The 23403-nt window shown below is 69.3% G+C and overlaps 1 protein-coding gene across 1 annotated transcript; it reads right to left on the bottom strand.

Moving 5' to 3' along the window:
• Positions 1 to 1089: 1089 nt before the first annotated feature.
• PHLDB1 (pleckstrin homology like domain family B member 1) lies at positions 1090 to 23178 on the bottom strand. Its single transcript, XM_075172770.1, has 26 exons — positions 22227 to 23178; positions 18509 to 18610; positions 17934 to 18057; positions 17689 to 17859; positions 15526 to 15651; positions 12936 to 14050; positions 11958 to 12200; positions 11748 to 11885; positions 11485 to 11622; positions 9355 to 9483; positions 7945 to 8100; positions 7752 to 7862; positions 7484 to 7573; positions 6677 to 6799; positions 5697 to 5834; positions 5032 to 5184; positions 4423 to 4590; positions 3973 to 4089; positions 3759 to 3852; positions 3509 to 3553; positions 2789 to 3080; positions 2591 to 2681; positions 2363 to 2509; positions 1988 to 2207; positions 1786 to 1871; positions 1090 to 1515 (listed from the first exon to the last, which is right to left on the bottom strand). The coding sequence occupies exons 1-26, from the start codon at positions 22626 to 22628 to the stop codon at positions 1375 to 1377; spliced, it is 4860 nt and encodes a 1619-aa protein (XP_075028871.1). The 5' UTR covers positions 22629 to 23178; the 3' UTR covers positions 1090 to 1374.
• Between the last annotated feature and the right edge of the window lie 225 nt (positions 23179 to 23403).

Below are 23403 nucleotides of genomic sequence, written 5' to 3' on the forward strand. Positions count from 1 at the left end.
GAGCCCCGCCTCTGCACCGGCCCTGCTCCGCCCCTTCTTCAGATCACGCCTCTGCTCCGCCCCCGCCCCTGCCCCCGACACCACCTCTGCCCCTTCCCCCGGCTCCGCCCCTTCCCCTGGCCCCGCCTCTGATCCTGCCCCGGGCCCTGCTCCGCCCCTTCTCCGGGTCCCGCCTCTGCCCCGAGCCCGCCTCTGCCCCCGGGCTCGGCCCGCCCCTTCCCCGGCCCCGCCCCGTCTCTGACCGTGGCCCCGCCTCTGCCCCGGTCCCGCCCCGCCCCTTCCGCGGCCCCGCCTCTGCCCCGGCCCCGCTCCGCCCCTGCCCAGGGCCCCGCCCCTTCTCCGGGAGTGGGAGGAGCGTGCGTGGTGGCGTCATACGTACGGGTGCGCGCGCAACCGCACGGCAATGGTGCCACCTGCGTCCCCCTGCTTCGCGCGCGCGCCCCCTGGCGAATGGGAGGTGCCTCGCCGCGGACCCGCTCCGTCCCTGCCCCGGACCCCAGCCCACCCCTGGGCCCCGCTCCGCCCCTTCCCCCGGCCCCACCTCTGATCCTGCCCTGGGCCCTGCTCCACCCCTTTTCCGGGTCCCGCCTCTTCCCTTGGCCCCGCCTCTGCCCCGAGCCCCGCCTCTGCCCGGGCCCCGCCTCTGCCCTGGGCCCCGCCTCTGCCCCGGGCCCTCTCCGCCCCTTCTTCCGATCACGCCTCTGCTCCGCCCCTGCCCCCGGTCCCGCCCCTGCCCCTTCCCCCGCCCCGCCCCTTCCTCTGGCCCCGCCTCTGATCCCGCCCCTGGCCCCGCTCCGCCCCTTCCCGGGCCCGCCCCTTCCTCTGGCCCCGCCCCTGCCCCCCCGCCCTGGCCCCGCCCCTGGCCCCGCTCCACCCCTTCCCCTGGGCCCGCCCCTGCCCCACCTCTGACCCTGCCCCAGGCCCTGCTCCGCCCCTTCTCCGGCCCCGCCTCTGTCCCGGGCCCTGGCCCCGCCCTTGCCCCTTCCCCAGGCCCCGCCCCTGCACCGGGCCACGCCCCTCCCCGGGTGGCAGCAGGTAACAGCACCGGTCTGAAATGCAGCACCTCCCCGCGGCGGAAAGCTCCGGGCACCCGCGGGCTTTTGGCAGCTTTTTACATTTCAGCACTTTGCTACGTTTCCAATAAATTTTGTTTTTAAAAAGTCAACATAAAAAAAAAGAAAATTATTCCCTTGGCTGAGCAGGCGATGCTCGGTGCCGCCCGGTGCGGGGCACGGCGTGGCTCCACCGCCGTGGCGCACGTAGCCCTTGGCACGGGGCGCAGCAGGGACCACGGCCCCCCAGGAGATCCTCTCTGCTTGGGCTGCTCAGGAGTCCGTCAAGCTGGCGGCTCCGGGGTGCGCAGCACCCCCACCCTCAGTTCATGAACTGGGTGTACCCCTCTGCCCCGGTGACGATGACGTCCATCCAGATGCGCATGGCCTCGGCCGAGGGTGCCACCATGTAGTAGAGGCGGTCGTGGGTCTTGACACAGAAGGTGAGTGCAGGGTTGGGGCTCTGGGGAGGAGAGGAGGACAGGGTCAGTGCTCTGGCCCCCTCTGAGCTGCGGCGTGCCTCCCTTTACCCCCCCACAAAGCTCAGCACCAGGGCCCTGCCGTTGGCACCCCGAGGACCTGGTGCCATCAGGGGCCACGGACCGCTCCGGAAGCATCCCTGGCACGAGCTGCCCCGCTGCCTCCTGCCTGCGCAGCAGAGGGTGATGCGGGGGGATGGTGATGCCGGGGGGTCCCGGCAGACACCAGGGCAGTGGCAGTGCCCGGCTCTCACCTTCGCTGCGCTGCGGAGGTGGTCGTAGTAAACCTCTTCGATGGCTTGGAAGTAGATGACGCCCTTCAGCTTCGTCTCGTGTTTATCTGCCCAAGAGAAGGAACTGGTGTCGACTGCAGCGCTGCAGGCGATGGTGCGGGGAGGGGGCAATGGCATGGGGAGGGGGCAATGACGTGGGGCACGGGGCAGCGCAGGGACTCACCCACGTAGTAGGATAGAGTGCGCTTCATGCGGTCGAAGACGAACCAGCGCTTCTTCCAAGACTTGATCTTGCCACCCATCTTTACCAGGTAGCCCTTGCACATCTTCTCCGTCAGGATGACGTGGTAGCAGGTGTCCACGCTGTGGCCCGAGGACTCGATGTGCAGCCGCAGGTCGAAATCCTCCTTGCGGATGGGGAGATACCGCGTCAGGGGACGAGCCTGGAAAAGCAACGCAGCCCTGCAAAGCCCGCCGGCAGTGGCAAGAGCCGCGTCTCCCCGCCAGGACCCTGAGACACAGGCGGGGAGCTGGGTCTGCCTCGCGGGCCGGGCTGGGAGAGAGGACCCTGCGCCGGAGGGGGTAGCCCACCCCGCACCTGCGAGAAGTGCTTCTCCCGCAGCTTGACCTCCTTCTCCACCAGCTTCTGCCGCCGCGCAGTCTCGTCCTGCAGCCGGCGTTCCAGCTGCTCCCGGCGCCGGCGCTCATCCTCCAGCGCCTGCCGCCGCAGCTCCATCTCCCGCTCCTGACGGCACGCACAGGCACTCAGCCCCAGGGATTGGGGACCCACTTCCCGGCCGGCCGCGGCGCCAGTGCCCCCACTCACCCGGCACTCCACCAGCCGCGACTTCTCCGCATGCGCCTCCTTCAGCATCTTCTCCATCTCCTCGATCTTCCCCGCCTCCATCCCGCTGGCACTGCAAGACATCTGCAGCTGCCATCCCAGCGGGAAGGACCTCGAGCCAGCGGCACGGCCAGCAGAGCGGGCTGTCCCTCTGGCCGTGGGAGCTGGCCCCGGGGTTACCTGGAGATGTTGTCGGGTGAGCAGGCAGAGTTGTTGCCGGTGGAGATGCTGGTCTCCATGCTGTCCGAGCTCTCCAGGCTGAGGGTGTCATACGCGTGATCCAGCTCCTCGGCCCGGGGCCCGACGCCGTGAGGACGGTGGTGGTGGAGGATGGAGTGATGCACGAGCGGGGGGAAGGCGGCGGCGAAGGGGGGCTGCCCATGCAGGGCTTCCCACTGGCTCTGAGCCTCGGCAGCCGCTTTCTGCTTCAGCTCTGCCAGCCGCCGCTTCTGCTCCTCGATCACCTGCTGACCTGCGCCACGGGAAGAAGACGACGACAACTGAGCGTGCCGCACTCAGAGCCCCCTCGCCCGCTGCGTGCTGGACAGCGTGGGCAGGAGAAGACCCCGCAGGCGCTGCTGGAGCCGGAGAGGGATAGTGGGTGCAGAGGTGGGAGCCACTGTCACAACTCCCTGGTGAGCACGGCAAGCAACATCCATCCGGGCAGGAGGAGGGGGCCTGGGCAGCCAAGGGGGGCACATGCGCCAGGCTGGCAGGAGCAGGCTGGGCAAAGCATTAGCGGGTTAGGACTGCACAGGGTTGTCCCTAAGCGGACGCTGAGAGGCACCCGGGGTCCTGGGCTAGTCATGCCCCTCCTATGCATGGCGGAAGGTGCCAGCAAACAGCCATGCTGCTGCCTCCGGGCTGCTCTAGGCAGTCCAAGCCGCCCCACGTCTCTACCTGGTAGATCGCCCGGCTGCAAGGGCTCTGCTGGGAGCGGCTCGGCTGGAGATACGCCGTCGGGCGGAGGGGTCGGGAGGGAGAGAAGGGGGAAAAGCGAGAGACCGTGAGAGAGGCACCGCGTCCCGCTGGAGCACAGCCGCTGCCGCCCTCGGCCGGGCTCCCTTCTCCGTCGCCCGAGTGGCAGCGGCGGAAGCGTTTCCCAAAGTCCCGCCACCCTGCAGAGCTGGGACGCGGAGCCGGAGCTTACCCTTCTGCTGCAAGGCCAGCTGGCGCTTGGTCTCGATGTCCTGCAGCGTGGCCGCCAGGTTGCGGGGCAGGCTGCCCGCCGGGCTGGGGGGGCCCTGGGCAGGACAGCAGGCGGTCAGCTGCGGGGACGGGGACGGGGGCTGGCACCGGGCACGCAGGAGCCACGGCCGGGGTTGCGGGGCCACGCGACGCCTGGCTCCCCCCGGCAGCCGTACCTTGGGCGAGGGGCTGCGCCCCAGCACGGAGAGGTTGAGCTGTGAGGACGAGGGGGTCCTGCTCTTCATCCGAGGGGTGAGGGCACCAGTGTCGCCCTCTGTTTTGGCACGATAGACCTGGGCACAGAGACACGGAGGTGAGAGGAGCACGGGGGGCTGCAAAAGTCCCCCTGGACGGATGGCTCAGCTGTCAGCGGGGCTGAGCATCCCCTCCCCAGACCCTGCCCCCGTGTCGGTGCCGTCTTGGCAGGGGTGCAGGCAAGAGGAGGCAGCAGCTGCCTGCCCCAGGCGTGCTGCCCGCTGTGGGTCTGCTCTGCTCCTGCCCGCTGCAGCAGCTGGGTGCCCGGCAGTGCCCAGAGCGCGGAGCCGGCAGGAACGTCCCCACGCTGCCCCGCTCCCGCCGAGAGCAGCCCCGAAGCCTGAGCCCCAGCGGCAGGGAGCCGGGATTACCTGGAGAGGCTTGTGAGAGGAGTGAGCTTTAGCTGGAAGCGGAGGAGGGGAAGAAGGAGGAGAGACAGAGGAGGAGGAGGTCTCAAAGCCAGCCATGACCTCCTGGTACCACTTCTCTAAATCAAGAGCCGGGAGCCACCCGGGGCCCCCCGGCAGCTGCTGCTCCATCTGGAGAGAGACGCCACGTGAGAAAGGAGGGAGGGCGAAATGCAGCGAGAGGGACAGACGCACAGAGATAGAGGGGTCGGAGCATCCCTGCCTGCGTCTGCACCGCCCACCCAGCACGCAGACCCCCGGGGACCCGTGTGCTCCCTGGCTGAGTCCCGGCAGCTCTGGGACCCCCTGGCTGCTCACGGGGCTGGCGACAGCCGCTGCAAGCACTGGGAGGGCACAGAGACCCCCTGCCCTGCGCTGCGGGCTGGGCAGGGCTCAGACAGGCGGCAGGGCGCCAGGCGGGCAGCGAAGCAGCAGGCAGGGCAGCGAGGGGTGCGCAGGCTGGCAAGAGCCTGGGCTGCCGCTTGGCCTCATCCGCAGCTCACCCCTTCCCGAGCACCCCCATCACCTCCCGGGGGGAGCGCGGGGGCAGAGGGAGGGAAACGGGGCACGAACCTCTGCAGAGACGGAGGGAGAAGAGAGAGACAGAAGAGGAGAAGGAGCAGTGCAGCCTGAGGATGAAGGAGCCGGAGGAGTGCAGCCCAGCGGGGAAGTGGCAGGGGCGCGGAGGCTGCCCAGGATGCCCGAGAGCTGCTCAACGGTCACGTACTGGGCAGAGAGAAGCAGATTAAACTGGGAGAAGAGGCTCCGAGCAAGGGCAAGCAGGCACAGGGGAACGAGCGGGTGGCTCCAGCCCCCAAAAGAGCGTGCCACGTCCCCAGGAGGAAGGGCAGCTGGTGCTGCCCGCTGCCCCGGTGCTGGGCACCCGTTCAGGTCCCTGCCTGCTCTGCATCCTCCTCACCTGGGACAGGGTCCAACAGGCAAAGGGCCACCCTCCCATCCCGCTGGGCACCCGCTCTGCTCCCCAGCCCCGCTGCCGCTGCCCCAGAGGGCAAAGCTCGTCCAGAGCAGGCGAGAAGCGCTCCCCAGCAAGGAGACCGGGCGGCTCCAGCCTCTGCTCCCTGCTCAGCTGCAGCCGGACAAGTCCCCCAGCCCAAGAGAGAGGTGGGCTCTGAGGACCAGGGCACACGGGGAGGCCACGTGGTCTGCAGCATCCTCGCTGCCCGGGATGCGGCAGGCAACCCAAGGGAGCAAACCCGAGCATGCTCTGGAGCGGGTACCTCGTCGGCTGCGGGAGGTACAGCAAGCAAGAAAGAGCGCTGAGCGGCAGCAGGGGCAGCAGCAGAAGCTTTAGTGTCCAGGCTGGGGCCGTGCGCATTGCTGCAGAACCTGAAAACGTCAGACAGCCTCATGTACTCCTAGAAATCCACGGCGGAGGAGAAGGAGGAGAGTTAGACCCATGCGCTGGCATCACGGCGCTGACTGCAAAGCAGGAGCAAATCTCCCCGCATGCATGACCCACCGCTGCCTGCCCAGCCCTTCCCTGCCTTGCTGCCTTCCCTGCCTGCGGCTGCCTTGGTGCACGGCACCGTGCGGGGAGCGGGATGCCTGAGCTGCACTGGGTGTCCCGGCACGCCGCCTCGCTCCTGCCTTAGGCGCAGCTTTGCTGGCTGCAGGCTGGGGACAGAGGGCTGCAGCCTGCCCTGCCGAGGCCCCAGGCAGCCGTTCCCATCACCCAGATCTCAGGGTTCCCCAGGGTCCCCGGCCACAAGCCCTCCCTGGTGCGACAGCACCGGATGAGGCACCCCAAGCTGCTCTGAGCCAGCTTAAAATCCACTTCCTCACCCTTTCTGAACCAAACGTGCTAAAGCCAGGGATTTGCTCTTTTTTTGGGGAAGCCAGGCTAGCAGGACCCTAAAGGATGCTGCCAGGAGGTGCCCAGCCAGCGGGTAAGCGGCGGGCAAGGGGGAAGCGCAGGGATGCCTGCGTCACACGGCGCAGTGCCAGGGTTAAAACCGAGGGCGGCAGCGGGAGCTGGGATGCCGGGCGGGCTCAGGAGAACACCTGAAATCGGGGTCTGCGTGTTAATGAGCGCAGCCGCCAGAGCGCCAAATGAGAAATGCCCCAGCCGTGCCATCTCAGCGTGCTGCTGTGGGGGTGCCCTGCTGCCCAAAGGCGACGTTAGTCCGCGTAAGGAGTCTGGCGGCGGCTCAGCCAAAGAGGGGGCAAGCGAGCAAGCACGTGCAGTTAGTCCCATTACCTCTTGTGCCTTGGGGTAGGAGCGGGCTGCAGGAGAAGCTAAGGAGGCAGCTGCTGCTGGCAGGGGGCTCAGGGGCTTAGTTCCCTCCAACAGCTCATAAGGCTCTGAGATATGGAGGGTCTCCTGTTGGAGGGTAAAGATCACGTAGGCAAGGCGGGCACAGGCAGCAAGGTGGCAGCAGCAGGAGCCCCACCGTGGGCAGGCGCAAGGCGACCCTGCCATCCTGTCCCTCTCCCCAGCAGCGGGTCAGGCGGCTCTGCGGTACCCGAGGACATCGTGGCTCTGGCTCCCCGTTCACAGCCACGAGCAGGGCAACGGGGTGACCCACTCCCACCTAAAAAAGCCTTTGAACATGAATTGGAAGGAGTCCCCCATACCAGCACCAAGACAGCCCCACGCTTGCTGTCCGGCAAGGACGGGACCCCAGGCAGTGCCTGCCCTGGGTGCTCCACAGCCGCACCGAGCCCTTCCCTCATGGGCACTCGCAGCCCTCGCCGAGCCGCCTGCTAAAAGCCTGGACTGCTCTGGGGCTCCTGCAGCACCCGAGCAGCCCGGCAGGGGAGATGCAGCTGCTCCCAAGCCTGGCTCTGTTGTGTTTCCCTCCCTCCCTCCCTCCCAAGCTGGCGATGGTCTCTGCAGCCCATGGAGAGGCTCTGAGCGGCTGGGAGCACCCGGCCAGAAGGCGCTTGGGAGGACAAAGCCGCTGCAGAGCAGCTTGCCGTGCACCAGGCTCGTCCCCGCTGGCGACAGCGGCTCAGGGCGGCAGGAGAGCAGCCCTAGGGACCGTACCTCCCTTTCTCCACTTACCTCTCTGAGAGCTGAGGACATTTTGGGGAAGCTCCTGCCGCCTGTGACGAGCTGGTACCGCCTCTCCAGAGACACAAGCTTCTCCTTCTCCTGAGCGCAGGGCGACAGTGATAGCAGAGGCAGCTGATGGTTACTGGCACCCCACGGCCAGTTCCCCCAAGCTCACCCTGACTGTCAGCACCTTGGCAAGAGCCGGCGTGATCTCGTCCCCTGCCTTGGGCACCCCCAGAGCTGGGGAGCGCATGTCGACCCCCGATCGCTGCATTACCTTCTGCAGGAGTTGCAGGACGCCGTTCCTCTCCCTAGCCAGGCGCTCGGCCTCCTGGGCGCTCTGCAGCCGGATCTGGGCAGCCTGGGTGTCCAGGGCGGCCACCCGCTCCTGGGGAGCAGGCAGCAGGGATGAGCTGGCCGCCAGCGAGCTGCGGGGCTCGCACCGGACCCGCTGCCCCCCTCCGCCCTACCTTCCTGCGAGCGATGCTGCGGTGGCACTCGGCCCGGCTCTGCAGGAGCTGCTGGCCCCGTGCCTCGCGCTCCTCCTCGAGGCAGCTCTCCCGCTCCAGCTGCTGGAACTCCAGGTCCTCAAACAGCCTGGCCTCCGTCTCCAGCGCCTCCGCCTCCTTCGGACACACAAGGGCATGGCGGATCACTCCCTCTGGACGGGCACCTCCGCATGCCGCAGGCAGGTCTCCCGCAGCGAAACCTCCTGCCATGCCTCCACGTCCTGGTCTGGTACTGGCCGGGAATGGGAACCCGTGGCAAAGCCTGTGCCCGGTGCCCTGCGCGGACAGGCAGGCCGCTTTCCCTTCTGCTCGGCACCAGCAACGTGGGAGACACTGGCAACCTCTGCCTGGCTGGAGAAGGCGATGGAGGGACCGGGCACTGGCCAGGGCAGAGCCGTCACCCCCGTGAGACGAGGAGCTTGCTGCGGCTGGGGGCTTCACCCAGCCCTCGGAGACTAGCTGCCCCCGTTGAACCGCGTCCAGGCTGGCGCTGTGCCCTGACGGGCAGCAAAACACCATGCGCTGGCGTAACCACCAACACGCGGCCCCGCATCACTAAGCTGACGGGCGGCAGAGCCCCCACAGACGAGCACCGCGCCAGACAAACGCCTGCGCGTCCTCCAGCCTTCACAGCACACGGTAGCGCTCAGCTCAGGGTCTGCCGGTGCCGCCCCGGCGGCAATTGCACCGCGCTCCCCGCGAGGATGCATTTCACCCTGCTCTGGGAGCAGGGCAGCCGTCGCTCTTGTGACATGGCGTGGCACCACCAGCGTGGTGGCTACCGAGGGCTCCGTGCACCGGGACCGCCCCATCACCGTCCCTGCCCGCTGTCCACCAGGACCCACATCCAGCATGGGGGTGCCTGCCCCAAGCAGGCTGCAGCAAGGCAGGTTTATCTGCACAGCGAGGGCCGGGCAGGCGCCGGCCATGGGCTGGGGAAGGTTGCCACTACCAGAAAATACCAGATAATGGGAAAAAATGCTGCGGACCGGCAGTAACGTAAACCAACAGCAGCATGTAAATAAACGCTCGCGGGAAATAGCTGGAACCGGATACAGGAGGACCCGGCGGTCCCCAAGGCTCCCCAGCCTGCCCTCCTCTGCGGGGCAGGATCCGTGCTCGCGCCCTGCCCGGTCCAGAGGAGCTCGGCGGCTCCGCGGCGGGGGGCAGCCCCGCGCTCTGCCGAGCCAGCACCGCGCCCCGGGCCCGGGCGAGCGGCAAGCTTACCAGGACGGCGGTGCCCGGCGCCAGCCGCCTCCAGCCCGGGTGCGACGCTCCCAGTGCAGCCCCGGCTGGCGGGGAAGAGCTGGCCTAAGCTGGACGGAGGGAGGTGGGCCATGGTCCGGGAGGGGTGGGGGGGGAGACACTGACCCGTCGCATCTGCTCCCGCAACTGCTCCCGCATTGACTCGGGGCACTTATCAAGGTGGCTCTTCGACTCATGGTAAAGCGCCCGGAGGTGCTCTAGCTCCTTCCTTTCAGCATCAACCTTTGCCCTTTCCTGAATCGGGGGAGAACGAGACAAAACAAAAAAAAAAAAGAAAAGAAAAAGAAAAAGAAAAAAGGAAAAAAAGAGAGAAAACACACTTCTCAAATCCGCGCCATGCAGAAGCTGCAGAGTTAGAGAGGGGCTCAGCTGGAAAAAGAGGAGGCTCACGGGGAGGAGCATCACGGCATCTACGGAGGGGTCAAGAGAGCAACAGCCATGGGGACCCGGGCTGGGCGGTGTTAGAATGGTTACGGCCAGCCCTCGACCTCAGCCTCGCGTTTCCGTGCCAAAAGCCCACTTACGGGCAGCGAAAAGATCGATGCTCACAGCAGGGTTAAAGCCATCCCGATCCTGCAAAGGGCTGCACCACACACACCTTCTGAACAGCCACTAACTAGCTTGGTTGCTTGATGCTCACCATCCGGGACGCTGCCAATTAAGCACAGCAGGTCCTGTACGCAGGCTGAGGGACCATGGCCCACCCCTCTCCATCGGAAGGAGAGGGCTGCCTGCGGGATGGCAGTGAAAACGGGAGACGAAGGTCCAACCCTGCTGCCGGAGCTGCTCAGGCTGCGCCGAGTTAGCGGCAGAGCAGACACTTGCTCCTGGCCCCAGGAGGAGGGGGAAGCACCCCCAACCCTCCCTCCCACGGCTGCAGGGGCAGCATGACGGAAGCTGGCGACAGGGGGCTGGCATAGGGCATCACCTCCTGCAGGTCTGGCAGCCCCGTAGGGGGGCTAGGCGTTGGGAAACGCACGCGCCAAGAAACCCCGCTCCACGCTGCGACAGCGTGGAGACACGGGGATCCCCGTAAAGGGACACGGGGGGACACGCTGCAGGGGACAGGGCTGGCACAGACAGGCGCCCCGAGAAAGGGGCTGCAGGGTGCCCAGGGGGCTCCCGGGCATGCAGAGGTGTCAGAGGGGATGGCAGACTTCAGAGCAGGCACCGTTAGTGCAATTAGTGCAGGCTGGTTAGGAAAGCGGGTGGTTAGGTCAGCAGAGGTTGGGAGCGGGATTTCCCTGTCCTCCTCTCCTGGCTCCGCACGAGGCTGCCCCTGGCTAGAGAAGACGCCTGCAAAGGACTGGAAGGCCAAAACTGGAACAAAACCCCCAAACACCGCAGGGGCAGGGCTGCCCGGCCACAGGCAACCAAACAGCCCGGGCACCTCTGGCCATGGGGCCAGCCAGACCCGCGGGGATGCTGGCGCTGCATCGCAGAGGCACAGAGCCGCTGGCGGGACCCGGGCATAGGCTGCACGGGGATGCCGGCCTTGGGCAGCGGGGAGCCAGGTCCTGGCGGCTCTCCCGCCACGGAGCAGCTCGCCCAGGGCTGTGCCACGCTGCCCGCAAGGCTGCGGGACAGCCAGCAACCAGCAGCCAGGATGAGCATGCCACGCACGCAGTGGCATGGGTGCCTTCAGGCACGGCTGGCAGATCACGGCAGGAATTGCACCAAAGACGACTCCAGGGGAAGGGGGCCAGGACCCCCTCCTCAGCCACCGAGCCAAGTGAAACACCCACGGCAATATCCCGGCCACCTCCACCACGCTGAATGCTGCAGTGGTGGCCGCCATCACGCGTGAAGACGCCCCAACTGGCAGCAGAGCAGGGGGACTTGCCGCAAGACACAGCCTCCCGGCAAGGGCAGGGAGCGCCGAGGTCCCCACCCCGGGGTCGGTGCTGCCCGATGCAGGCAGCAGCCGTCCGGGAAAGCCCCGCGCTACAGAGCCTCCCTGCAAGACCCCGCCAGCGCGACGGACGGCGGCCGAAACACACCCTAAGCGTCAGACCTGCCGTCCTCCGGCAGGACTGTGGGACGAGTCCCAGACAGACGGATGGACCCCACGACGCGAACCCAGAGGGGGTGCTCCTCGATGCCTCTGCAGAGCCCGGGGACAGGAGAACATGTCCCCAGGGCAACGCTGCAGCACGGGGCCCCGCGGCACCAGGTGCAAGCACCGGGGAGGGCACGGCACAACCCGCGCCGGGGGAGCCCTGCCCCGGGGCTCACCTTGTCCCGCTCCTTCCGGATGCTGGCGTCCAGGCTGGAGAGCTTCTCCTGCAGTTGCTGCACCGCCTCCTGCTCCTGCCGCAGCCGCGCCGCCTCCGACTCCCGCTCGCCCTGCAACAGCGCCCGCTCCATCTCCGCCTGGACGGGCACGGCTGCATCAGGATGGCTGCCCCGGCCGGATCTGGCTCGTGCCATGGGATCGGGCGCTGGCTGGCGAGGGCAGCGAGCCGTGGGGGACCTGGCGGGGCACCCCATCCCCTCACCTCTCGGGATGTCTCCTGCAGCTGCTGCTCCAGCTCCTTGACGCGGCCCTTCAGCTGGTCCAGGCGGCCGAGCACGCCGGCGCGCTCCTCCTCCAGCTGCTGCGCCTCCTTGGCCCGGGGGCCCGCCAGCTCCTCGTGCTGCGGAGAGTGCAGGTTGGCACGGCGCAGCACGGCATGGCACGGTACGGCATGGCACAGCCAGCCCCTCACCTCGTGGTGGGTGCTCTCGGTGCTGCTGCACTCCTCCTTCAGGTTCTCCTCGTCCGACCTCTCCAGGCTCTCCCTCTGCCGCAGCTCCTTGGCGGCACGGCCCAGGGCCACAGCACCCCTGGGCACCCGCTGGCCAGCATCCGCGTCGCCAGCCAGGAGCCGGTGCACGTCGCCCAGCTCAGTGCCATCCGTCTTGGTGTACTCAGCGCAGAGGTTCAGGATGGTCTCCAGGCGCTGCCGTTCCTGCAGGGAAGAACGGTCAATGTGGTGCCCATCCCGGTACACGCCGCTGCCAGAGCCCGCAGGACCCCGTGCCAACGGCAGGCGCTGGGATGCGGGCTCGCTCCTTCCCCTGCCCGCATGCTGGGATGGGCTGGGGACATTGCAAAGCCCGACGCAGCCCGCCCCAACCCCGCGCCGGAGCCAGGCACGCGCCGGGAGCTGGAGACGGACTAATTACAGGCGTCAGCGGCGGCCACCGAGCGCCTCCACTATTTCCAGGCAGTGACTCAGGCCGCCCGCGCCGGGCATGAGTCAGGGCTGAGCAAACAGGGCTCCTGCGGCACGGCCCCCGGGACCGGCAGATGCACAGGGCAAACCCCACCCAGGCAGCTGCTGGCTCTATAAAAACTCCATCCACCCTAAATATAGACGCAGTGCCCACAAAGCCACAGCACTGTCGCCGGCAGACGCGGCCCTGGCGGGGCTGGACGAGACGTGGACGGTTTGGCGAAGCCGGAGGCACCACAATTTCAGCCGGCAGCCCCGCGAAGCTGTGCACACCCCACAGGTTTCCCCAGGCTGCTGAGAACCAGGGGCTTTGTGCTCCTGTAATCCCCCCAGATAAGCCAGCAGCCTGGCAGCTGCAGCAAATCCCCGAGAAGCAAGGGCCGGGTTTTTAATTCCGAAAAGCATTTGCAAAGAGGGCGTCCCATGCTCGAACACGGCCCCGTGCTCCCCCCCCGTCTCGGGTCTCACCAGGCGCTCCATCTCCTGCTCCCGCACCCGCTCCTGCCGCTGCCGCCGATGGTACTCCAGCAGCTCATCCTCATTGTCGCTGATCTCGGTGATGCTGTTCTTGCGCTCCCGCGGCCCCACTGCCGGTGGCCGCAGGTCCCCCGAGGACTTTCTGGGGGCACGGGGGCTCTGCCGGGGCGAGGGCATGGCCGGGGAGCCCAGCCCGTACGCCGGGCTCAGGCAGGCACCGAAGCTGGGGCGGCGCGGGGGGGTCTCCTCTGGCAGCGGGGGTGAAGGGCTCCCAGCGCCCCTTGGCTCCTCCGGGCCCTTGCGCCTGGCGCGGGGGCTGCCGGGCACCTCCCTGCCCAGCCGGGGCTGCGGGGAGGGGGCGTCAGCGGCTGCCCGGGGGCTGGCAGCCCGGCGTGACAAGGAGGGGCTCAGGGGGGGCAGCTCCCGCATGCTCTCCATGTTCCTCTGGGCCGCCCGCGGGCTTTCGGGGGGCTGCAGCCTGGCCTCTGGGACCGCCCTGCCGGCAGGCTGCCGGCTAGGGGCCAGGGGGTCCCGCGGCTCCCGGAAGGGGCTGGGGGGCCGCTCCTGCAGGGCTGCCCGTGGCCGCGGCGCTGCCCTGGGGGTCAGTCGGGGGCTGCCTGCCCGGTAGTCCCCGAGCCTCTCGGCTGGCCAAGGCTCGCCGGGACCCCCACCGGATGGGGGGGGCGGGCGCTGGGAGGGCGGCTGCACGGCGTGATTGTAGCTGGAGGAGCGGAGCGGGACGAGCGGGGGCACGGCTGGACCCTGCTCCTGGCTGCTGGGCGAGGGGCTGGTGTAGCCGCCACTGCTGGCTGGGGAGGAGAGGGGGGAGAAGACGGGGGAGGCGTTCTCGTAGCTGGAGCCCCCTGAGGTGGCCCCGGGGCTGGGTGGGGGGGACAGCAGGCAACGCCCGCCCCCGTTCACCACGGGGCAGAGGGGGGACCGGCCGCGGGCGGGCAGCTTCTTGCCGCTGGGGGACGCTGACTCCTCCAGCACCAGCGAGTCCATGATGTCCTGCAGGTCCTTCTCGATGGAGCTGACGAGGGAGCTGTGGCTGGGACACCCGCGCTCGGCCGGCTGGCGGCCACCATTCACCAGGGCCTCGGGCTCTGCGGGGAGACACGGGAGCAGGCGTCAGCACGGTGGGACCCTCCCCACAGCCCCTACCGAGGCTGGGGTCCCATGGAGCAGCCCTGCATCGCCCCTCCACGCAGCCTTGCAGAGCCAGCGCCAGGTCGCAGCTCCTCTCCCCCTCACCCCGAGCTGCCTGCGGCGCCGCTGCCACCGTTTCCCGCCAGCTGGGGAGCCAGGCCAGGGAGGAGGCCGGCATCCCGCCGGCCCCATCACCAGGGAGACAGAAACCCGATAGCGCAGCCCAGCCGCCTGCTCCCGACATCCCTGCGCTGCCAGCAGCTCCCGGCCCCACTCCCTGGGGAGCAGCTGCCCGCGCCAGCCGCCGGCACCCACTGCTCCTCCCGGGCATGCTCCGGCACCTCAGCGAGGGGGCAGAGATGCGAAGGCCAAAAGCCGCCAAGCGCAGACCCACGGCACGTCCGGACCCACCGCCACGTCGCCCGCAGCCTCCCCGCACCCCCGGCTGGGGTGCCCCCTGCCCTGCCTGCCCCGTCCTCCCAGCGCAGCACCGATGTGCCTGTCACTCAGGGGACGAGCTAATAGCGGCAGGCGCGGAGCCTGGCCAGGACGGCGTGCCACCCAGGCTGCGTCACCCCCTGGCACCCAGCAGCTCCCCCGCGGCGGCCGGCAGCGCCTCCGCGCCCGGAGCGATGTGCCGCAGCCCTGCCCGTGCGATCCCGTCCGGTCCCGCGGGGCAGAGAGGGACTGTGCAGGGCCCATGCGGGCGGCGGCCGTGGGATGCATCGCAGTCACAGGATGCTCTGCGGCCACAACACCTCCCCGCGTCCCTCCTCCCGTTCCCCAGCTGCGGGGCGCGCTGCCTTCCCGGCACACACGTGGCATGAGAAGGCTGCCAAGCTCCTCTCCCCGTGCCAGGGTGTGCCGGTCAGGGCAGGGAGAAGGGCTGCCAGTCCAGGGACCTCTGCCGGGAGTTCGGACATCCCCGGGAGCCGAGCACGGCGCCGCACCTCGGCACAGGCGCTCATCCCATCAGCCCCGCAGACAGGCAGACACAGCAAGATAAGCAGCCGGCGAGATGGAGGACTGCAGCTCGGGAAACGGCCTTCGCAGCCTCCGTGTGGCCACCCCAGCACGTAAACACTGGTTCCAAGGCAGCTGCGGGGGCCCCGCGCACCCGGCAATCCTGGCACGGGCCAACGAGTGATGGCTCTGCCACGGCCAAGATAGGCAGAGGTGGGAGCCATGCCTCACCACCCTCACGGTTACCCTCTTCCAAGGTGATATTAATCATTAACAAACGCCAGCACAGCTGCCATGCTGAGTCAACGGCTGGCACATCCGCGGCAAGGCGCGAGCCCCGCTCCCGAGCGCGGCAGCCCAGGCAGAACAGGGCTGGGAGAGCATCGCGTACCGGGACGGCTGGCAGCGTGGGACAGGGAATGCCCCGGCATTCCCACCGCCCTGCCTGGGTCGAGGTGGGGTCACCTACTTGCTGGCAGCCCGTAGAGAGCCGCCGGGCTCCTGCCCCCCGCCGGGATCATGCTCTTCATCCACTTGGCCTCGGCGGGGTGGTTGAAGCGGAGGAAGGTGGCCTGGCCCAGGCAGATGGTGCACCCTGGGGAGAGAGGGGAGAGGGCTCAGCTGCCAGCTGCGCCGGAACGGTGCCGGAGAGGTGAGGCAGGAGCCGGCGCAGGCAGGCAGCCGGGCGCTGCCTGGGCCTACAACATGTCCCCAGGAGGGGAGCGGGCTCCTGCCGTCGGCAGAGGCTTAGGGGGAGGCTGAAAATCCAGGTCACTCCCCGGCAGCTGCAGGCAGCGCGTCGCAGGCACAGCTGGGGTCCCTGCCGGGGGCTGCGCTGCTGCGGGGGAGCTGGCAGCGCTCCAGGGCCTGCGCGGCTGCCAGCTGCAGACAAGACAGCTCCTGTCCCCGGCCGCAAAGCGCCTCTTCTTGGCCCAAAGCGGCAGCTCTCTCGGGGGAAGGCTGCCGAGCGGCCGCTGGGGAGGAAGGCAGCTCGGGAAGGGGAGCGGGGCCGTGTGCTGCCGGCTCCCCCGCTGCCCGCGGTGCCAGGGAGCCGCGTGCCGGCAGCGGGGAGCGGCGGGCGGCTGGAAGGCTCTGTGCTGCAGACACACCCCACTTTGAAGCGCCTGCCAGGGCCCCGGGGAGAGGCTCGCTCTGCGCCGACAGCCGCAGCTGAAAATCCCTCGCCGGAGGGGATGCGTTTTTTGGAGCGCCCAGCAGCCGGGGCTCGCCGCAGGGCGAGGAAGAGGCCGTAGAGATGAACGCCATCGCCACCGTGGGGGCCTGACTTCCTTGTCCGAGCGCCGGGGAGGGAAGGAGTCATGCTCCCCGGCAGGAGCTGCTGCAGCACCCCAGCTTGGCGAGAGCATCCTGCCTGCCAGGCGGCGATGCCAGCGCCCGGCCCGGCAATGGCGCCTCCAGCCCAGCCGCTCCTCCGGCTCGGGGTGTCACCGACCTGCGCCTTCCCTGCGTGCCAGCACCGGCCTCGGTGGAGCCGTCTATCACCCAGCAAAGCGGGGTACCCCCACCCCACGCCCCGAGCGTAGGCCTCGCAGCCCCACGGCTCGCCCGCTGTGGTGGGCACGGCCGCTGGCCCTGCCCTGCAGCATCCCTGCCTGCTCACCTTGCCTGCGGCCACCCAAGCAGGAGAACCGCGGTCTCGGCTGATCCCCGCCCGCACCCCCCGCAGACCACGGCTCTCACCACCCGCCCTGGGAACCGGAGCCGTCGCGCCCCGTCCCCGGCGGCCACGTGGCTCCCATTGTCCCCCGAGGGGACGCCCGCAGCAGCGCCCACGCGGGTGGGGTCCCCCCTCCCCGGGAGAGGCAGGGGTGGGCGCAGGGGGGCTGCAGCGCGGCCGCCCGGGGCGGGCAAAGGGGCTTCGCAACCCGCGGAGGGACGGGACCGCTTCCCCCACAACCCTCACCACCCCACCCCCCATCGCCGGCGCGGACACGCGTGGCCCCCCGCGCCGCGCCGCACTCACCGCGCCGCCGCCGCCGCCCGGGCAGCGCCGCGCACCGCCCCCGGGGAGGGGCAGCGGGCGGGCGGGGACGGCGGGGGCTGGGCCTCACGCTGCCCCGCCGCCCGGGCGGGGGGTCCTCCCGGGGAACGGGGGCAGGGACGGATCACGCGACACAGGCCGTGCGGGGAGAGGGGACGCCGTGGGGAGGGCCCCACGGCTCTGCCCAGCTCCCGCCAGGGCGGGGGGGACGGCAGCAGGGTCCAAGCCCCTGCGGCCACGCAAGCACAGCGGCGGGTCCCCGGCAGCGATGCCCCGGGACAGCCGAGTTGTTTTCTTTCTTCGTCTCCCCTTCCCAAACCTGGCTCAGCATCTCCACTGCTGTCTGGGAGAGGGGCGCGACGGCGGGGACCAGAGCCTGCCCGGCGCCGTCCAGCCGGAGCCGCTTTCTCCCTCCCCATCTCACAGGCGGCGCAGTCCCCAGACGCGCGGCAAAGCCAGTTCCCAAACGGTGCCAGTATCCGGTGCGTCCCCACCCCAGGGAAAGAGGCAGGAGCATCCCAGCTGCGACGTGCAATTGCAGGATGGATCTGCAAACACCCTGATATCCGACGGCACAACCCCGCCTGCGAACGCCGAGTCCTGCTCCGGAGGAGACCAGGCCGCCCTTACCTTGGGTGAGGCGCGTGGGCCGCCGGAGCGGCACGCCGTCGATGGCGCAGGCGTTGCCACAGGGGTGCAGGGTGAGCGTCCCCCGCACATTCTCGATGTAGCAGTGCTGGGGTGCCAGCCCAGGGCCCTGCAGGACGATGTCCCTCGCGGCCGTGCCAATGGTGGTCCTCCCTGCCGGCAGAGAGGGCGGCTCAGCATCCCTGCCACTGGCGTCCCCGCGGGGACCCCCAGCAGCTGGCACTCACCTTCCTCCAGGGGCAGGAGCGTGATGGCGGTGCTGAGCCGGCCGCTGCCCAGGCTCACCAAGTGCGGCTTCTCCGTCTGCACCTTCAGCCCCTTGCCCGTGTCGATCAGGTCCAGGGGGCTGTTCTGTAGGAGGAGAGGGGAGGGATGCTCCCAGCTCCCGCGGCTGCAGCCCACTCCCTTGCACTGCCCACCTGGCTCGGGCTGCTCAGAAACAGCTGTGCACGCAGGCAGGGAGCGATGCCCAGGCACAGCCGCACGCAGGCAGGACAGCCTGGCAGCGGGACGCAGGAGCTGAGGGCTCCCTCCTGCCCATGCTGCCCGCGCCGGGGAGCAGAGGTGAGCCCCTGTGCGAGCAGGAGAAGATCCCTGGGGCTTGGGCTGTGTCTAAGAGGATCCGAGCTGCCAGCCGCTTAGCTCAATTGGCTTTGCCACCGATCCGTAATAGGATTGGGGTGAGGAGAGGCCATAGGGCAGTGCTGGCCGCCTGTGGCAGGGCTGGCTGCGGAGGAGAAGGGCTCCCGGCCGGATCCCCGAGCTGCCGCAGGGCAGAGATCCCACGGCCCCGTGCGCTCACCTGGATGATGGTCTGGACTCTGCGGGTCGGGCTGGCGGGGATCCTGCCAGGTGCCTCCATGGTGCCCGCTCGGAGACGCCGGGTGCTCTCAGGCGCAGGCTGCTGCCAGGAGAAACAGAGGATGTCAGCACAGGTGACCATGCTGGGTACAGCTCTGCCGTATTCCTCCCGCACGTCCCTGCCGGCAGCCTGCGCGTCTGGCAGCCTGAGCACGAGCCTCACAAACCCCACCCCACCTCACCCCAAACCGGTGTTTGCCAGCAAGGGGACTCCCCTCCTGAGCTCCGGTCTTTAGCCCTGCAGCAGCTGCCTGAAGCCAGCGAGCATCCCCCCATCTGCCCAGGGAAACCCACGCATGCGCCAAGTGTCAGCATAGCACATGGTGCCAGAAGGAGCCGGCACGCTGGCTCGGCTTTGGGGAGGTGGTGTAAGAAACACACACCCTAAACGTTGAGAGCGATGGGCAGCTGGACCCCGATGGCCGCCGGTGGACAAGGACACATGAGCGCAGCATCCAGCTGTCCCCAGCAACACCTGCCTGCCCGTGCACGGCCCGCGGCACGCCCCGGCACACCCACACATGCCATGAGTGCCCGTCCCCAGCACCTGGGCTCGCACCTTTGCTCCTGCACAGCCAGGCAGCAGAAGCACCTCGGGGTGCACAAGCCCAGCTGAGCACGCTGCATCCCTGCCTGCGCCCTGCCTGCCCAGCACATGCGCCCATGCCAGGCTGGCAGGGCTGCTGCCCACGGGAGCAGCTACCCGCTGCCGTTCTCTGTGTGGGCAGGAGGCAGCTCAGGGAGGAACAATTTCCGTCACCCGGCACTCACGCCACCGTCACAGCCCGGGATGCTCCGCGGTTACTAAATTTACCGTCTACTGCTCCCCATGTCCCTCCCTTCCGCCCGGGCCTGGCTGAATGCAGCTTAACCCTTCCCAGGCAGACTGGGGCAGCCGGACTGGGGAGCGCTCCCACCCCTGTTAGGGACTCCGGTCCCAGGGCAGCCGGGGGCACTGGGGGGAGCCCCAGGCTCCGCTCCCTGCAGCATCACCCACGGTCCCGCTAGCCCTGGCATCCCGCAGGGCGAGGGACCCCCCCCCCGGCTCGGCCAGCGCCAGGCTTGGCTGCGGGGGCGAGCGGGCGGCTATTACACACTGCGGAAAAAATGAAACGCTGGAAAACACCAGGCGTGGGATCCAGGGCTGGGACGGAGCCTGGGTGGCTCCGCGCAACACCGGGGCTGGCCACCCCACGGCGAGGGCTCTGTGGGGACCGCAGCCACCCCGAATGGATTGGGGACTGCTCGGCTGCGGCGAGGGGAAGAAGAGATGTGGTACCCCAGGAGCAGCTCCCTGTTGCCCGCCAGCTGCTGAGGCGGGAACCCCACTTTCCCTTACCTGCCACCAGGTGCTGGCCCGGGCGCCGAGCGGGGCCCTCCGCGGCAGTGTGCCCATGTCCCCCGGGCGCAGAGGGGCCACGCTTCCCAGCATCGGGAGACCCCACAGCCCAGCCGAGCCCCTGCCCCTCGCCTGCACCCAGGCCCCGCCAAAGTGTCTGGGAAGGAGGAAAAGCCAGGAGGGGCCGGGCTCCTGCATAGGAAGGGAGCGGGGCCACGGTGGGATCCTGTGCTGGCGTTAACCCCTTCCCAGCACGGCTGTGCCAGTGGGGCCAGGTGAGCGTCATGGGGGACCCCAAGCCCTACTGCCCGGGGGATCCGTCCCCGCTCCTGCCCATCTCCTGCTGCCCAAACTCGCTCCACCCAGCAACCCCTGCTCCACAGGCAGCCCTGCCTGCCCACGAGCCGGAGGGTGACCCCGGCATCCAGCTGCTCCCTGACGCCCACCCTGCCCGCTGACAGTCCCCGGCCCCCCGGCATCGCCCTCCGTCCCAGCAGAACCCCTCATCTAGCTCCTCACCGTGCATGAGATGCCTGCCGTCCCCTCAGCCCGTCCCTCGGGGGGTGCAGCCCCTCTCCAGCCGGCTCTGCTGGAGGAATGCGGGGCGGGAGCGTGGCCGCCCCGGCCGGCGCCCCACCGCTGGGGCGGACAAGGCGGCCTTTCTTCTCCCGCCGCCTCCTGCAGAACGCGCTGCTTGTTCCCGCCGTGGGAAGCGGCAAAGGCAGCAAATGCCAAGGGGTCGGGCTCGGTTACCGCCAAACAGGCCACAGCCCCTGTGCCCCCCGCGCGCAGGGCTGCCCGCTCGGCCCCGGTCTCCCGGAGGACAAAAGCCCCTTTCTTCTCCCGGCGTAGGCAGAGGCCTCACCTGGGAGGACGCCCAGCCCCACCACCATGGGGCCCCTGCTGACGCCGGGCGGGCTGCACACGGACACGCTGTCCCACCGCCACCATACTCCACCCTGCTGCCCGCAGTCTGCGACCTGCCTGCCTGCCCCGAGCCCATGCAGGCAGGCACGCTCGGGGGGTCCGCTCCTGCCCGACCTGCTGCTGCCCACCGAGACCCAAACCGAGCACGGCCCAGCCTGCCTCACACCCCATCAGCATGGCCGGGTGCCAGCAGCTGGCGGGCAGACCCCGGAGCCGCACCGTGTGCCGCTGGGCAGGGCACGGCCAACCGACCCATGCTTGCGAAGGGCTGTGCTGATGCACCGGAGCACAGCCTGGCACCCTGCCATGAGCAGAGCGCCCAAAGGTGCCCCAGCTGCCCCCTGTCCGGGACGCAGCGTGCAAGGGGCAGGCGCACGGCATCCCACTGCACGGCCTTTGCTCCCCACCCACAGCCGAGTGAGTCACGGGAGGAAGCCGGAGCGGCCGAGCTAACGGGTGCGCACCGTGAAGCATCGCAGCCTCCGTCCAACTTGGCTGCCTGCTCGCTCCCCATCTGCTAACATGCTTAGGGCGCGCTTACCCCTTCCCACACCCTCCGTCCCGGTAAACAACCGGCCCTTCCGCCAGCAGCTGGGAAGGGGGAGCCCGTCTCCAGCACAAAGACGGAGGGGAGTGAGGAGCCTGCTCCCGGCCGCTGCCTCCGAGTCTGGGGCTGCCCCACGCCGAACCGGGGGACCCAGCCAGCCCCATCCCACCCGGGTAAGGGGCGGCGGGGGCTGCTTTGCGGTTGCTGGGGCGACGCGACGCTCCTGGCAATAACATCACTGTAAATCAGCTGCCAGACAGCTCCAGCGAGAGCCGAGGAATCCCGGCCGCACCCGCTGATCTCAGCGCTCCTGGGAAGCACTCCCGCACCGCCGCAGCACGGCATAGCTGCACTCTGGCCAAGGCCCCGCCGGCATCGCGCCTCGAGCTCTCCACAGTCTGGGGTATGCCCGCTGCATGCTTGGGTTGGGGAAGGCATGCATCCCTGCTTTCCTGCACCCGATGCTCCCTGAGATGAGCCAGCTCCGAGGGCCGGTGATGCCGTGCACGGTCCCAACCGCTGCTGGAGCTCAAGCACCGAGCCCAGCGTCAGCACATGCCTCCGGCCACCACAGCATGGACGGGGAAACCACCGCCGCTGAGCTCCAGGACCCCTCGTAAGGTTGCACGATGGAGACTCATTTCTCAAAGCCCTCTCGCAGCAAATGATGGCTTCTCATCTGCAGGCCAAACGCCTGGCTCAGCAGGGAGCATCTGTGGCTCCTCGCTAATGATGGCCCAGGGACCGTGGCATGGGACAGGTTTCATGGGTCTCAGATCTGGTCCCTGGCACAAACCCATCACCCAGTCCTGCGTTCACCGGGAGAGGGGCAGGGGTGAACCTCACCTCTCCGAAACGGGCATCGCCCTCTCCATTCTGCTGTCTGGTCACGAGCAAGTGCTGCCTCGTCGTGCAAACCCGTGGCTCCATCACCCTGCGTGGCACTCTGCCCGCGGCAGCCCCGCACACACCAACATACGGCATTGCACGGCAAGCCCAAACGTACGAGGAATTGCTGAAAAAACACCTGGGCAGCGCTGCCCTGCTGCTGCCTGGTCTCCGTGCTGCCTGCGGCGCTCGGCCAGGGGATGCGCCCTGCTGAAGCCCCTGCCTGGTGCCCAGGGAGGGCTGGGGGCTTGCAGAGCAGCTGGAGCGGGGGGAGAGCGGGTGGCCCTTGGGTGCAGCAGCTGGATGCCTTCTGGGGTTGCCAAATTCCTCGGGCTTTCTGGCAGCGGCCGAAGGGGCCATGGCGAGAGTGCGTCAGGAAGCTGGAGTAAACAAGGTCCCGCCGTGGAGCGGGGTCTGGCCAGGCCAGCGCCGTTCCCAGGCTCCTCGAGAGGCGTCGGGGACAGCAGGGGCAGCCTCGGGCCAAACACCATCTCCCCCTGCCACCGCCCACGAGCCGCAGCAGGATTTGGGGATGGGAGAGCCTCCCACGCTGCTCTCAGGGCTCCCACACCAACAAACTCGCCACCGACGTGGACTACCGGCTCTGGCTCCGGCTCCCGGCCCACCCACGCACCCCCAAAGTGTTGTGCAACGACGGGTCTTACGGCCGAAGGGGTTTTCCTGCTCTCCCACCTACAGCTCCTTTCCCGCGCCCCTGCTTGGGAGCCCCCTAGGGAGGTGGGCAGAGACCCCCACCAGGGGCCGAGGCAGCGGAGCCCCTTCCCTCGCCCCTGCCGTCTCCCGCTGCCCGCGAAGCGCGGCCGGCTGGGGGCTTCCTGCGGGACGGGGCAACCCCGGCCCCAGCCCCGCGGGCTTCCTAAGGGCAGGGGAACGAGCGCGCGCCCACCGGCCGGCGCCGCCTCCCCCCCCCCCCCCGCGGCGCCGGTGCCCCGACCCCAGCCCCGCCGCCGCTCACCTCCGCTCCGCTGGTCCTGCGGCCCCGTCCCGGGCTGCTCCGCCGCCGCTCCCCTCCGCTGCCTGCCGGCGGCCGCATCCCCGCCCCGCCCCGGTGCCGGCCCCGTCCCTCCCCCGCGGGGCCGAGGGCGGAGGGACGCGGCTGACCCAGCCGAGGGGG

This window comes from Calonectris borealis, chromosome 24, assembly GCF_964195595.1.
Source record: "Calonectris borealis chromosome 24, bCalBor7.hap1.2, whole genome shotgun sequence".
NCBI lineage: Eukaryota > Metazoa > Chordata > Aves > Procellariiformes > Procellariidae > Calonectris > Calonectris borealis.